This window comes from Schistocerca cancellata, chromosome 7, assembly GCF_023864275.1.
Source record: "Schistocerca cancellata isolate TAMUIC-IGC-003103 chromosome 7, iqSchCanc2.1, whole genome shotgun sequence".
Classification (NCBI taxonomy): Eukaryota; Metazoa; Arthropoda; class Insecta; order Orthoptera; family Acrididae; genus Schistocerca; species Schistocerca cancellata.
Genome location: NC_064632.1, coordinates 306,643,370 through 306,658,905, shown reverse-complemented (window position 1 = coordinate 306,658,905; position 15,536 = coordinate 306,643,370). Strand labels below are relative to the sequence as shown.

General features: G+C 38.4%; 1 protein-coding gene across 1 annotated transcript in view; it reads left to right on the top strand.

Annotated features, from left to right (window-relative positions):
* The window catches only part of LOC126092472 (multidrug resistance-associated protein 1-like), a 409,434-nt gene extending 395,809 nt beyond the window's left edge, over positions 1 to 13,625 (top strand). Inside the window, exons 31-32 of the mRNA XM_049908086.1 lie at positions 9,776 to 9,855; positions 11,948 to 13,625. Of these exons, the coding sequence (XP_049764043.1) occupies positions 9,776 to 9,855; positions 11,948 to 12,059 (192 nt within the window). The 3' untranslated portion in view covers positions 12,060 to 13,625. The remainder of the gene's footprint in view (positions 1 to 9,775; positions 9,856 to 11,947) is intronic.
* The last annotated feature ends 1,911 nt before the right edge of the window (positions 13,626 to 15,536 follow it).

Below are 15,536 nucleotides of genomic sequence, written 5' to 3'. Positions count from 1 at the left end.
TCCAGAATTGATAGAATTTTTTTTTTCACTGAGGAAACCACTGTACTTTCTTGACTCTTCTGCAAGATTTGTATTCTAGTACCCACAAGTAATGAATGATGATGTTACATATTTGGTTCTGTGAAACTTTTATAAAATAGTTTCCATATTGCCTGATTTGTCAATCTGCTGTATCACAATTTCATTCAAATGATGTGCATCAATGATATAATTCAATTCAATTCAATTTATTCCTTGTAACATGTAATTTTACATGCATGTGCATTTTCAACTTAGTATAAAGTGTTTACAATTATAAGCTTTTTGCTTTACATTATTTCTTATTAGATTCTAATTCATGATAAATTCAAGTTATAAAGGCATTTTTGGATAAGCCACTGTTTGATTCACTTTTTAAAGGTATCCCCTGTCAATATCTTAACTTCATTTGGTAAGAAATTATTAAAAAGAGCTCCTTTGACATAGGAGTTTTTTGCTATGAAGTTTCATCTTCTGCTAACCATATGAAAATCTTTTCTATGCCTTGTTTCATAGTTGTGAATTTCCATGTTTCTTTTTGTGATATTAGTGTCTTCTTTCACTAGCATTATAATTATTCACACAGTTCCATTTTTCTTCCCCACAACTACAAAGTAGCTGTTATACCACTTTGGCACTGCTCAATTATCCCCAAGTCCACCATTCTTCTGACTTATTTACATCATCACTTCCTGTTTTGAAACAGGTATTGAATAGGACTTTCCAAAAAAAAAAAAAAAAAAAAAAAAAAAAAAAATGGATAATGGTCCTATATTGCTATTTTACGTTTAAACCATTTCACCACTCCTGGTCTATCAGAAAAGGCTCTTTTATTTCTACTCAGAACTTACCTTAAATCTTCTTGCTGTCTGCCTGTTAATTATAGTGTACTTCTCACTTTCTGCAACATGATTTTCTCCTGGTCACTCAGCACCCATGTTGCTTCAGGTTGTATTCCTATGTCATATACATTATACTCCATTTCCAGATGGATGTCCCTTAAAGGTAGTTCCACATGATCCTTATTTACCTGGCCAAAAAATGGAATCTTCCTAACATTCCCACCTAAATCATAGCAAAATACCCTTTTTGCAAAGTCAGTCGTCCCTTTCAGTTTGTTGAAGAGATCTACCCCAAAAAGCAGTTCCATCATTAGCCCAGGTATTGCTAAGAACTGAAATTTTGTTCTGTGACCCAGTATTGAAATTTACAATAAAACTCCCCACTTAATCACTTTCATCAATTTGTCTGTCACCTTAATGATCTTTACCCCCCTTACTAACATTGTTACTAACTCAGTCTGCTTAGCTGTTGACTCTCGTCATGCCTGTGATATCTCATACATGACACTTCCACTGTCTAGCAAAGCTTCCATGGGAACACCCCCTATTTCAACTTGACTAACTTGGTGGTTCTCTTTCACTTCATTCACCAAGGACTGGCCTTCATCTAATAACTTAGCACTAATCTGTTGTCTCTTATCACAGTTGACTACCTCACACTCATGTTCATCTCCAAATTTGTGAGGTTACAAGGGATACTGTAATAGTATAATTAATTTGCTGGATGTGGTAATGTTTACTGTGGAAGAGCAGATGGGATGTAGCAAACACAAATCAATATATTTATGGAGTCACCTTCTTGATAAAGAGAGGAGGCAGCATATAACAGTTTCACATTGAATTACTTAGTCACACAATTGCCTACGTCTCAGTGCATAACTTGGTATATTTGTTAATAATGTAAGGTGTGCTTGTCTTGCTAATCATTGGATTTTCTGGGTATCTGATCACTGAAATAGGAGTACTCCATCAACATAAGAGCTCTTCAAAATAGTTCAAAACTCAAATTTAAAGTATAGTAGCAGGGATAATATTTTGGACATTAAAGAACATGTTTTATATAAAAATTAAGTTGTAAGGATGTTTGAGAACCTCTGCATAATAAGTTATTGTCTTTTATTGTGAAGGTACTGTCCAGTTTTTGATCTATGTAGAGCAAAAATGAGTATTTCGTATGCCACACCTTTTAGGCAAAGATGTGATTAAACAAAAGAAGAGGGGTGAAACTGCCAAAAAGTGGAGTGCCCTTAAATATGTAAATAATCTGATGATTGTCTACAAAATAATATAAGGTATTTAGTTCTGTGTATTTTAATATTGTAACATTGCAAATGCATGATGGCCATGTTTAGAAATAATATATTTGACTAATGAAGTGTCACTTGACCGGACACAGGACAGAGGATAAGGGACAAAGGTCGAGGTCTTTTGATCATGGTCCGTTGGTGCAGTAAGGTCGGTGTGGCTAAGAGCTACCAACATAGTATCACGTGGTCATCAGTTTGTTTTGTGGATATGATTTAGTAAAATAAAAATGTTTTCATTCTAAACTGTTGTTGGTGTAAATCATTTGTGAACGATCATGATTTAGACAAATTGCTATACTTAGGCTGGCTGTTTACTCAATACAGGGTGCGAATGCAAGTGTGCTCAACTGAACCCCTTTTGCAGACGAGTCATGATAAAAGGTTATGTACAAGCCCAAGTGAAGTTGCAAATTTACCTGTGATCCACAGATTTCCCTATCGAACCAATACATCGAGATTTCAATACTGTTTTAGTTGTTCTGCCAGTATTACTTTGTCCATTACTGACTCATCCACAACATGTTCAGATTTGCTGACTAACACATCATCCTCATCAAAAACAAAATCCTGTGTAATGTATTCACCTTTCATTTCACCCTCACTTCCCATTGCTTCTTCTCCTTCAGGCATCTTCTCCTCTTCCGGGTCATACTCTTCTTTCCAATAGTCTTCCACTCCATCCTCAATGGACCAAAATTTCAACCAACCAATGTCTTTTCTTTTAGTGTTTACATGACTAATGCCATCTCAAAACCCTGTCTGTACATCCCCTCCACCTTGTTTTAAGCAACCCTTTCTATTTCATCCACCTGTCCCCCCAAAGATCCAAATTCCAGTCTTTCTTCCACATAACAACTGTATTTCCTCTTGTCTAAAACTATATATTCAGTTACCTGGTTATTTCTGTTTTCAGATGACCATAACTACTTCTCCCCTTTTGGAGCTACAAGAACTCTCTGTTTTGACTCCACTTTCAATCAGTATCCTACTCCCCATATGGTTCTCCCAGTTCCCATTTGATAGTGAGTCTGTCCCCAAACTTGCTCCTGCCTGAGCCATGGCAGAAGCTAATCCCTATTCCTCAGGCCTGCACTCTCGAGGTGAGGTTGTTCCCCATTTCTACCCATGTTTGGTGACTACACCTGCAATGATTGTTATTCCACTAGTCTGACATCCTCTGCCCATCATGTCTATTATTCACTCCCATTTGGTTGACTACATATTGCCCTATATCTCTTGGTGCATTGATAATACCATAATTCCTTGGCTCTTTGTGAGGATAAACTCTCCAAATTCTTTGCAGGAAATTAATAAATCCCTCAATGGTATCTGTAGGTGCTGCCTTATCTGGGTACACAGTTTATTTTCAAGACCCAGTATAATTATTTCAATTTCAGCATCAAGTTTGTTGTCAAAATACTTCATTTTATCCACCCATTGTTGGCAAAAGGCTGTGCAGGAATGGTTCTAACTCTTGTGTCTTACTATGACAGTTGTTATCAGTCTCCCCTATCTGCTCAGATACTCTAGCCTCAACTCACTATTTCTGTAGTAAAATTCGATTCTGATAACCTCAAGGTCTTTCTTGAGCTCGACTCTTAACAGAATTCAGCTCCAACTTAACAAATTTCACCTCAGTTTCAATTGAATCCACACTGGTTTTAATTGAACTTCAGATTTAGTTGAACCATCTTCAGATTTAACATAACCAACTTCAGATTTAAGTGAGCTTTATTTGCTTCCCAATATTATCAGGCATCTGCAACAACAAATCCCATTTGTGGAAACTTATACCTCTCAACATTATGATCAGAATCTTGCTACATTACAACCTGCTGTTCACCATTAGATACCTTCATATACCTATCAACACTACCATCTTCACAACAGACATAACTGAAATCATTACAGTTATCTCCTACAACTGATCCTTGCTAAACAACCTCCTACTCTTGGTCCATTTGATTCATACAAACATTGCCACCTTTCACATCCACATTAACCAGTTGTGCATCCCAAGAGCGACTACACATTGTTAGGCGGTATTACACCTCAACTGCTCTTTATTTACTGTCAATATGCCACCTTGTGCATCAAACAAGTTGTGGCCGCAATGAGTGCAGCAAACAAAAACACACTCACTGCACAGGTGTGGGTCTACCTACACAAGGCACTGGGATGATTCCCGATATTCCTTGACTGCTGCAACTGAAAATCACAACACTGCATCCCCGTGCACCATAGGCACATGCAGGCTGCTGGGAAGGATTTGAAGCTGATGGAACTGCATCAGCAGAGGCTATATTACTCTCTTGAGCACACATGTGCACTAGTCATTCATGAACTGCTAGGCATAGTGTGTCAGCCACACTCATGAAATCATTCACTCATCATTGTACATACATCAGTTCACATAAATGAGCTGTGTTTCTCACACTTAAATAGTTTATTAAACCAAGCAGTTTTGTCTTTGTCAGAAATCAAATGAAAACTAGTTGATTAATACTGTTATCAGCTTACTCCCCTTTAAATATTATTCCACTGACTAGAAAGGTGGTTCATGGTGCGGGTTCCTGTAGTCATGTCCTAGTTCATGAACCACGGGCAACGTATGAGTGGCCAAGTAAGTGGTCCCGACAGTCGGGATACCAGTTACTTTGGAATAAGGCTGGGCATCTCGGACATATTCTGACTCGTGGTCACCTTTGTGCTCATACGGCAAAGACTACCAAATCCACCGGTTAGTCCCTCAGCCATTAGGGGTAAAACCCAATGGGACTTGGGGCAAGTAAGGCTAGCAACCTGCTTCCCTGGTACTTTAAATATGATGCTGGCAACAATCAGAGCAAAATGCCTCAGACCTTTGGAGGTGACGGAGTCCCACCTCTAACTGACAAACCAGGGACTCCTAAGATACGACTTGGCAAACAAATGGTAATGAGATGGGGAGCTATTAATATCAATGGGGGCTACTCTGGGAAGAAGGTAGAGCTGGCAGAGGCTGCAAGTAAGATGGGGCTGGACGTTTTAGCTGTTAGTGACATTCGGGTAAGGCGTGAGAAAGAAGAGGAAGTGGGAGAATACAAGGTCTACCTGTCAGGAGTCAAAGCAGGAATAGCACAATGGGGTGTAGGGCTTTACATCAGGAAAGAAATGGAACCCAGCGTAGTTGCAATAAGGTATGTAAACGAACGACTGATGTGGATAGATTTGACAGTGTCTAGCAAGAAAATTAGGATTGTGTCAGTATATTCGCATTGTGAAGGGACAGATCAAGATAAGATGGGTAGTTTTTATGAGGCACTCAGTGATGTAGTTGTTAGAGTAAAGGACAAGGACAGTGTTCTGCTCATGGGTGATTTTAACGCCAGGATTGGAAATCGAACAGAAGAGTATGAAAAGATTATGGGTAAATTTGGAGAGGATATGGAGGCCAACAGGAACGGGAAACAACTCTTGTATTTCTGTGCCAGTATGGGCTTAGTAATCACAAACTCCTTTTTTAAACATAAGAACATTCACCGGTATACTTGGGAAGGCAGGGGAACCAGATCTGTCATTGACTATATAATAACAGATCAGGAATTCAGGAAGGCTGTGAGGGACACACGTGTATTCAGGGGATTCTTTGATGACACTGATCATTATTTAATCTGCAGCGAAATTGGGATAGTGAGGCCGAAAGTGCAGGAGGTCAGGTCCATATGTAGGAGGATAAGAGTGGAGAAACTTCAGGATAAGGAAATCAGGCACAAGTACATAACAGCGATCTCAGAAAGGTACCAGTTAGTTGAATGTAATCAATTACAGTCATTGGAAAAGGAATGGACAAGGTACAGGGACACAGTACTAGAAGTGGCTAAAGAATGTCTTGGAACAGTAGTGTGTAAAAGTAGGATGAAGCAAACAGCTTGGTGGAATGATACAGTCAAGGCAGCCTGTAAAAGGAAAAAGAAGGCGTATCAAAAATGGCTACATACCAGAACCCAGGTAGACAGAGAAAGTTATGTTGAAGAAAGAAACAAAGCCAAACAGATAATTGCAGCATCCAAGAAGAAATCGTGGGAAGACTTTGGAAACAGGTTGGAGACTATGGGTCAAGCTGCTGGAAAACCATTCTGGAGTGTAATTAGCAGTCTTCGAAAGGGAGGTAAGAAGGAAATGACAAGTATTTTGGACAGGTCAGGAAAACTGCTGGTGAATCCTGAGGATGCCTTGGGCAGATGGAGGGAATATTTTGAAGAGTTGCTCAATGTAGGTGAAAATGCGATCAGTAATGTTTCAGATTTCGAGGTAGAATTGGATAGGAATGATGATGGAAATAGGATCACATTTGAGGAAGTGGAAAAAATGGTCAATAGATTGCAGTGCAATAAAGCGGCTGGGGTGGATGAAATTAAGTCGGAACTCATCAAATACAGTGGAATGTCAGGTCTTAAATGGCTACACAGGATAATTGAAATGGCCTGGGAGTTGGGACAGGTTCCATCAGACTGGACAAAAGCAGTAATCACACCAATCTTTAAACATGGAAACAGAAAAGATTGTAACAACTACAGAGGTATCTCTTTAATCAGCATTGTGGGTAAAATCTTCTCAGTATTGTTGAAAGGAAAGTGCGAGTATTAGTTGAGGATCAGTTGGATGAAAATCAGTGTGGGTTTAGGCCTCTTAGAGGTTGTCAGGACCAGATCTTTAGCTTACGGCAAATAATGGAGAAGTGTTATGAGTGGAACAGCGAATTGTATCTATGCTTTATAGATCTAGAAAAGGCATATGACCGGGTTCCTAGGAGGAAGTTATTGTCTGTTCTACAAGATTATGGAATAGGAGGCAAGCTTTTGCAAGCAATTAAAGGTTTTTACATGGATAGTCAGGCAGCAGTTAGAGTTGACGGTAAATTGAGTTCATGGTTCAGAGTAGTTTCATGGGTAAGACGAGGCTGCAACCTGTCTCCACTGTTGTCCATATTATTTATGGATCATATGTTGAAAACAATAGACTGGCTGGGTGAGATTAAGATATGTGAACACAAAATAAGCAGTCTTGCATATGCGGATGACTTAGTTGTGATGGCAGATTCGATTGAAAGTTTGCAAAGTAATATTTCAGAGCTAGATCAGAAATGTAAGGACTATGGTATGAAGATTAGCATTTCCAAAACGAAAGTAATGTCAGTGGGAAAGAAATATAAACGGATTGAGTGCCAAATAGAAGGAACAAAGTTAGAACAGGTGGATGGTTACAAGTACTTAGGATGCATATTCTCACAGGATGGCAACATAGTGAAAGAACTGGAAGCGAGGTGTAGCAAAGCTAATGCAGTGAGTGCTCAGCTACGATCTACTCTCTCCTGCAAGAAGGAAGTCAGTACCAAGACTAAGTTATCTGTGCACCGTTCAATCTTTCGACCAACTTTGTTGTATGGGAGTGAAAGCTGGGTGGATTCAGGTTACCTTATCGACAAGGTTGAGGTTACGGATATGAAAGTAGCTAGGATGATTGCAGGTACTAGTAGATGGGAACAATGGCAGGAGGGTGTCCACAATGAGGAAATCAAAGAAAAACTGGGAATGAACTCTATAGATGTAGCAGTCAGGACGAACAGGCTTAGATGGTGGGGTCGTGTTACACGCATGGGAGAAGCAAGGTTACCCAAGAGACTCATGGATTCAGCAGTAGAGGGTAGGAGGAGTCGGGGCAGACCGAGGAGAAGGTATCTGGATTCGGTTAAGAATGATTTTGAAGTAATAGGTATAACATCAGAAGAGGCACCAATGTTAGCACTGAATAGGGGATCATGGAGGAACTGTATAAGGGGGGTTATGCTCCAGGCTGAACGCTGAAAGGCATAATCAGTCTTAAATGATGATGATGATGATGATGATGATGATGATAATGATGATGATGACTAGAAAGGTGTTACAAATCTATGCAAAAACATAGTATATTAACATTACATGCAAAGACTCATACTGAGAGCAGCAACTTGTGATGTTTCAGTTCCTCACAGTCAGTTCTTGATAGTCTGGATGGCATACTTCCCTTGATCATCTCCATTCATAAATGTACCCTGCTTTAGGCAACAGTGTAAATGCAGACTCATTCAAGCATGTTATGTGTTTCTTTTGGTTGATAGTGAAATTTGTGTATTCCTTGAGCTCCCATTTTATCTTATCTTTTTGAGAGTTTACAGATACATTAGTCTTGGATAGTCACAATTTAAATGAAATGTCTTACAGCATGAAGTTCACAAGTATCATTAGTCTACCAGATTACATTAATTATTAATTTTGAAGAACAACCTATAATTAATGTGGTGGTAATGATACTGCTATAATGTCATTATGATCTTTCACAGTAAATGTAAAGAATTAACTAGCTTCTACTAATAATTACTGAAATTGTGATCTGTAACTTCAAAATCACAGTATTAAATAGAGGACAACAAGTTTGTTAGCAGTTTTGTTTAGTTAATACAAAAATAAAGAATTAATTTATGAAAAAAAGAAACAATATGCATGTGTGTGCAACATCAGGGTGGATCATGTGCAAGAGGAGGGTGTGAGAAGGGAGGTTTCTTGAAATGGAGTTGAATAACCTAAATTCTGCTATATTCTCAGAACTCAGTATACAGAGTGTCTCATCCAGTTTGGGCTATAAGCCCGTCCACCACTCAGAGTAGTCATAGAATGAGGCAATAGGAAGAGGGTGAGAAGGTGATTACTGTTTTAAGTGGTTTGTGGTAGGACAAAGAGAACTGAGACAGAGGTAGACAGTCTAAGCCATGTACTCTGTAACAAGCAAGATGACAGGAAGCCACCTGCTCAGTCTGAAAGCTGAATCACAAAAGAGAGACTAGGCTGTTTTCTGACTTCAGAGATTCAGCAAGCAACTACCACATGAAACCTTTTTCACACCTACTATAGGCTGCCTGTAGACCTGCATGGCTAGTTGCTTCAGTAGAGCACAAAAATGGTGGTATCTGCTAAATCCATTGTTCTGTTGGGAATGTAGGTACTTTGGGGAACTCAAGCTGGTAGTGGGTTCCAGCTCCAAACATGAAAGAATATTTAAATTGTCAATAAAGTATTAATGAATTGCTCCCATTAACCCGAAACTGCCATGGCATTCTGTACGTGTGCATGTGTGTGGCGTGTGGCCCAGGCATGTCTGCATACACAGTGGTGATAACTCAGTTAGAGAGAAAAAAAGAGAGAGAGAGAGAGAGAGAGAGAGAGAGAGAGAAAGTAATCTATTGCAGATGCATTGTGTCTGTCCCAAGGCTTTCAGTAAATATAAATATTCATCACATGCAATTCTATGCAAAAGTTTTTTTTTCTGTAGTTATAACTATACCATCTTCCTTAGTTTTGAGCAGAATATATTTAATGTGCAGTCAGTGAACGTTTTGAAACATAATATATACTTTTAATGGAGCTTTTCACTGAAAAGTCGCTTGTGAGCTGTAGTCATTTTTAAATCTTTTGCCCTGCTTGTCACCTTTCCTTGAAATGTGAAAAAGAATTTGTCACCTCAGAATATGTCTGCTGATTTACTGTTAATATGTCCGTATTTCTAAATTATTTCTCTTTTTCTTTCTTCCAGCAAACAATACGCACAGAATTTGAACAGTGCACAGTCCTGACAATTGCTCATAGGTTAAACACAATCATGGATTACAACAGGTATATAGCCTATATGTCATGGCATGTAAATGATAGGATTAGATCTACAGATGCAAAAAACTGAGAGAAACCATATGAACTAACATTTGTTGGGTCTATGGTATTAACTGGGTAAGAAAGTGCGCAGGATATTTTATTCATTCTGTGGTAACTAACGAATAATAATGGAAAAAATAGCCAACGTTGGAAATAGAATAAGAACTTGTATCAGGTGCTCTACTAATTGGTAATTGCCTGTTTTTCAGTGAATGCTTCATTTCAATTTTTGAGGCATTCTTTTTCTATCCTGTGTGCTAGATTCTGAATGTGCAAACCTTAGAATGTTTCAGTGTCTTAGCTAGTTAGAAACAGAATATTATTGTAAAGGTGATTATGAGACTAATATGTTTTATTGCTACACATACAAAGTCTGGAATTGGAGCCTTATGGTAATAATGCAATAGAAATATATTTTGTAATTGAAGGTGTGTGTGCGCGGGGGGGGGTCTTAATACCAGATGTTACAGAAAAATGCTCTCTTAAACATTAATTTATTGCGGCAGATCAGGAAAGGCAGAAATTGGGTCATACACCCTCTTTACTGAAGTTGTCAAAGAACCCACACATTAGGTGTGTAGTTGAGAAGAAGGTTTGTCATTAGATGTCACATTGGTTGTTCATATTCTACATATTTTACCTAGCAAAAAAAGTTGATATCAATACATACTACAAAAATAATGGAAAAAGAGAGAGGGAAAGAGAGAGAGAGAGAGAGAGAGAGAGAGAGAGAGAGAGAGAGAGAGAGTGTTTCTTCCACATCTCCTCCTAAACCGCAATTGCTGTGGAGCTAAGAACTATCTCCCTATCAAAGATATGGGGATGGGAATGAAAAGGAGTATAGTCCACAATGCATGAATTTATGATTGTATTCACTTAGTATTTGCAAATGAGGACACTTATTGACTTGCAAAATCTTTACACATAATTTCAAACCTTCAGAAAATGTTTTCTCACTAACAACCCCGGCAAAATAATGAAAGGAAAAACAGTTTATTGCTTACTACTTTTGCACTGTTCACGCATATGTGTCATGACATTATAATTCATTACTTCTTTACTACTAACTTTGCATCCAGTATGCTCATATGCCATGAAAATGCAAAATTATATCATTATACAACATAGTTCAGGGAATATGATGTTATAAACAATTAGATGCATGAAAAATGCCACATCAAGAATGACATTTAAATTTATTTCTTCTTTTTTACTAACTCCATTCACAATACTTTTTCAGACAGTACCCACATATTCTGCTGCATGTACCTACAATACCATATCATTTTATGACACATAGTTCATGAGATGTGACATCATAAACAGGGGGATTTATTAAAAAATGCTGCATCATGCACGATGTTTAAATTTATTAGTTCATCATTACTAACTCCATTCACATCATATTTTGCAGAAAGTACACACATGTGCTGCTGAATGTACCTAAAAAGTTGTATCATTGTACAACAAGTAGTTAAGGAGGTATGATGTCATAAACATCGAGCACAAGGACAGATGCTGCATGGTGTAGTGGTGGAAGCACAGCTATAAAATTCAATGCTTGGCCAATACCACATGCTAGATAGTATTATAAAATGTCACTTATCAGAGGTAGCAGCAGACACAAACATCAAAGACAGGTCACACTGTCAGTTTATTCAATCCCACCATCAGTTTTCGATCTGTCTGAAACTACTGACACTTTACTCTAATGTTCATGTGCATATTTGTTAATATTCCCAATCTTCCTCTACCATTATCTAACTCAGTAAGAAAAATCCTATTGATCCCACTGGTTTTTGCTTTCTGTCTTCCTTTCTTTCTTTCTTTCTTTCATTGTCCTCTCCCTTCCACCCAACTTAGTCCTCACACCCCATTCTCTCTGGCAAAGCAGGAAGTTTCTCAGAAAATAGTTCACATGTATTAAATGATCCAAAATAAATATTGTGTGCTCCATTTTGTCTGCTTGCTTTGCTTGGGGTGATGTACTGATACATTATGTGTACTGAAAAACTTGAATTTCGATTTTTAATTGCTTGATTTGCTTTGTTTCCAGAATTATTGTGTTAGACAAAGGAAAAGTAGTAGAATTTGATTCACCTCAGTCACTGTTGGAAGACAGGACCTCTATCTTCTACAGCATGGCCAAGGATGCAGGCTTAGTGTAACTAAAACAAACAGAATATATATCAAGTAGAAGAGAACAAAAACCATATGTTCCTCCAGTTCATAAAATCCATCGTATCCAGCTGTTTATTCCAAGAGAAGCATGGTTAGCTGTAAACAGTTTAATGATTTCCAGAAGAAACTATGTATGGACACAAACATACTTTTTGCCAGTATTGTGTTTTTGTTCAGGACATAGAAAACAGTACAAAATCAAGAATAACAGATGCTACTTGACATCCATCATTTATCTTCATAATCGTAAATGATTGTTTAATTTAATGCTGTACATGATATTTTGAAGCAAGAATTTGCCAAGATTATCAAGAAACAAGCTCTTTTTCTCAGCTTCACCACAGCACATTTTTTAATCACATTTAACCTTCCAGCACTTGATAAGTTATCCATTTTAGCACATATTTTGCAGAGGGATGTTACTAATACCAATAAGTTAATACAGTATGTTTCTTGGTGATCTTGCTTCCATAGCCATGTAAACTTTAGGCATCCTGTGTACAAGATGCCTATGTTCATTTTCTTTTATATTAGTGACTCAATGACTCTTTTGTAACTCACCTCTCATAATATTGGTCCTTGCAGTTTTAATTCCACCATGTCTTCTGTTACGGTCTTTTTATCTGGTATAGGCAAATATAACTATTTTTTATGATGACAATGACAGTGGTAGGTGATAAATCAATTTACTTCCTGCACTTAAATTGAGAAATCCAAAGCATTAAAATGGCACTTTGTTGTTTTATATTTTTGGATAGTTAATTGATTCATTCCATAGTTCATTGTAGTAAATAACAACAACATTGGGAAGTGTAGCTTCTGATTTCCATACTGATGTTAAACTACAATGTGAAAGCCTTGTTGCTGGTGGCAGATGTGATACATCATCCTCTTTTGTGTTTTATTGCATTAGTTAATACAAAAGTACTTATTTATTTTGTATTCATCCGTGTCAATTTTGTCAGTGACACATTACATCACAGGACATTTATGTAAATGTATATGCATTATTAACAATATTATGAAAATGAAAGTTGCCACTCACCATATAATGGAGATGCTGGTGTGTGTGTGTGTGTGTGTGTGTGTGTGTGTGTGTGTGTGTGTGTGTGTGATCTGTTTCTGATGAAGGCCTTACTGGCCAAAAGCTTTATTTGTGGCATTCTTTATGTTGTGTCTATCTGTGACTCAGCATCTCCACTATATGGTGAGTGGCAACTTTCCTTTTCATAATACTGTTACATTCCATCCTGGATTTTCCATTATACGAATTATTATTACTATTATTGTCAGACACTGATGGCAAATATGTGTTTGTGATGTATATTGTGTGCTTGAAAAGCAGGCCTTCATTCTCTGGTGTGTCAGAGGAAAATAAGTGCCGGCTGCAAGTAATACTGAGTATTTGTGAGAATATTTTGTCTTGATGTTGTGATAGACTATGTAATTCATTAACTGCCTTAGATGAATTCCCATAAATTGTGATATCTGAAGCCTATGCATGCAACTGTGATTGTACAGTTCATTCTCATTTCAGAAAATATGTTTTTTGGAATGGCTATGTATACTACCCACATTTGATACTTTTGTTTCAAATAAAACAATAAATTCTTGAATAAAGATATTATTTCCTTCAAAATGTATTTAATATGTGAGAGGCACATGAATCAAGCAAATTAAATACAAAATGAATGAAATCATTACAAGAAAAAGAAATTGGGTAGTTCTTACCATTGAAGCCTATAGAAGATTGGTAGATAAAGTTGGTAAGGATGGGAAGGGGGAGAGATGGAAACGGAGAAGGGGGCAGGAGGGAATGGAAAGGGAGAGAGGGTAGAGGAGCTGGACAAAGAGAGAAGGAAATGGATAGTCAGAGAGAATGGAGATGAGGATCTGGACAAGTAGACATGGGAGGGTGAGTGGATAGACAGAGGCAGCGGAAGAGGAAGACACAGAGGGGGGAAGGAGGAGATGGAAAGAGGGAGGAGGAGCGAAGCCATGGAGATGAGGCTAGTAGCTAAAAAAAAAAAAAACACTGGCTGCATTAGGTTAAAATTAAAACAATAAAATGGAGTGGTGAAAAAAAGAAGAACTGAAGAAAGACAGAATAACACAATTAGAAATACCACAAAAAGAATTTTAGGCAGAAAATTCATGACTGTACAGTTGGCTTGGCAGAAAATCTCAAGAACATGAGAACAACTTGATCTGACAATAAGAAAAGGACTCAATCTGAGAGAGTGACAGTAATAATGGCAAAAAGATAATGAATTTAATCATGGCAATTTAATCACACAGTTTACTCACTGAACTGCACAAGCATCATACCATTGACTTCTTGGACAATGACTATATCTGTCTGCTTGTGCAAGAGAAAAGTTGTTGCTCTTTATTGAAAAAAAAATACAGATGCAAGTGGCATAAATAGAACTAGTTTATTACCAAATGCCAATACAAGGAAACAGACATATCCTATAAGAAGATGCTTTACTGTTAGTGTACAAGGTAAGTTCACAAATTTCTTTGCTAGCATAAGAGCTGTTCCTTGGAAAATGAGATTATCTTAAATTCAGACCGCAGGGGAAAATGGGATAAATCAATGTGAATAAACATTACTAGATAGCAATATCAAAAGATGAAACAATGATTCATACATCAATGTTATGTTCCTGAAACTTTACTGTTTTAGTAGTTCATACACATGGAAGAGATTGTACCTTTTAGCTATTATATGAGCATTTTTATAATAAATCAAAATACGACAGAAACCAGTGACAGGAAACAGCTCTGGGGCAGAAGAGATAATACCAAATTACATATAAAAAAGCACATTTAATTCACTTCTGAGTTTTATATACACTCCTGGAAATGGAAAAAAGAACACATTGACACCGGTGTGTCAGACCCACCATACTTGCTCTGGACACTGCGAGAGGGCTGTACAAGCAATGATCACACGCACAGCACAGCGGACACACCAGGAACCACGGTGTTGGCCGTCGAATGGCGCTAGCTGCGCAGCATTTGTGCACCGCCGCCGTCAGTGTCAGCCAGTTTGCCGTGGCATACGGAGCTCCATCGCAGTCTTTAACACTGGTAGCATGCCGCGACAGCGTGGACGTGAACCGTATGTGCAGTTGACGGACTTTGAGCGAGGGCGTATAGTGGGCATGCGGGAGGCCGGGTGGACGTACCGCCGAATTGCTCAACACATGGGACGTGAGGTCTCCACAGTACATCGATGTTGTCGCCAGTGGTCGGCGGAAGGTGCACGTGCCCGTCGACCTGGGACCGGACCGCAGCGACGCACGGATGCACGCCAAGACCTTAGGATCCTACGCAGTGTCGTAGGGGACCGCACCGCCACTTCCCAGCAAATTAGGGACACTGTTGCTCCTGGGGTATCGGCGAGGACCATTCGCAACCGTCTCCATGAAGGTGGGCTACGGTCCCGCACACCGTTA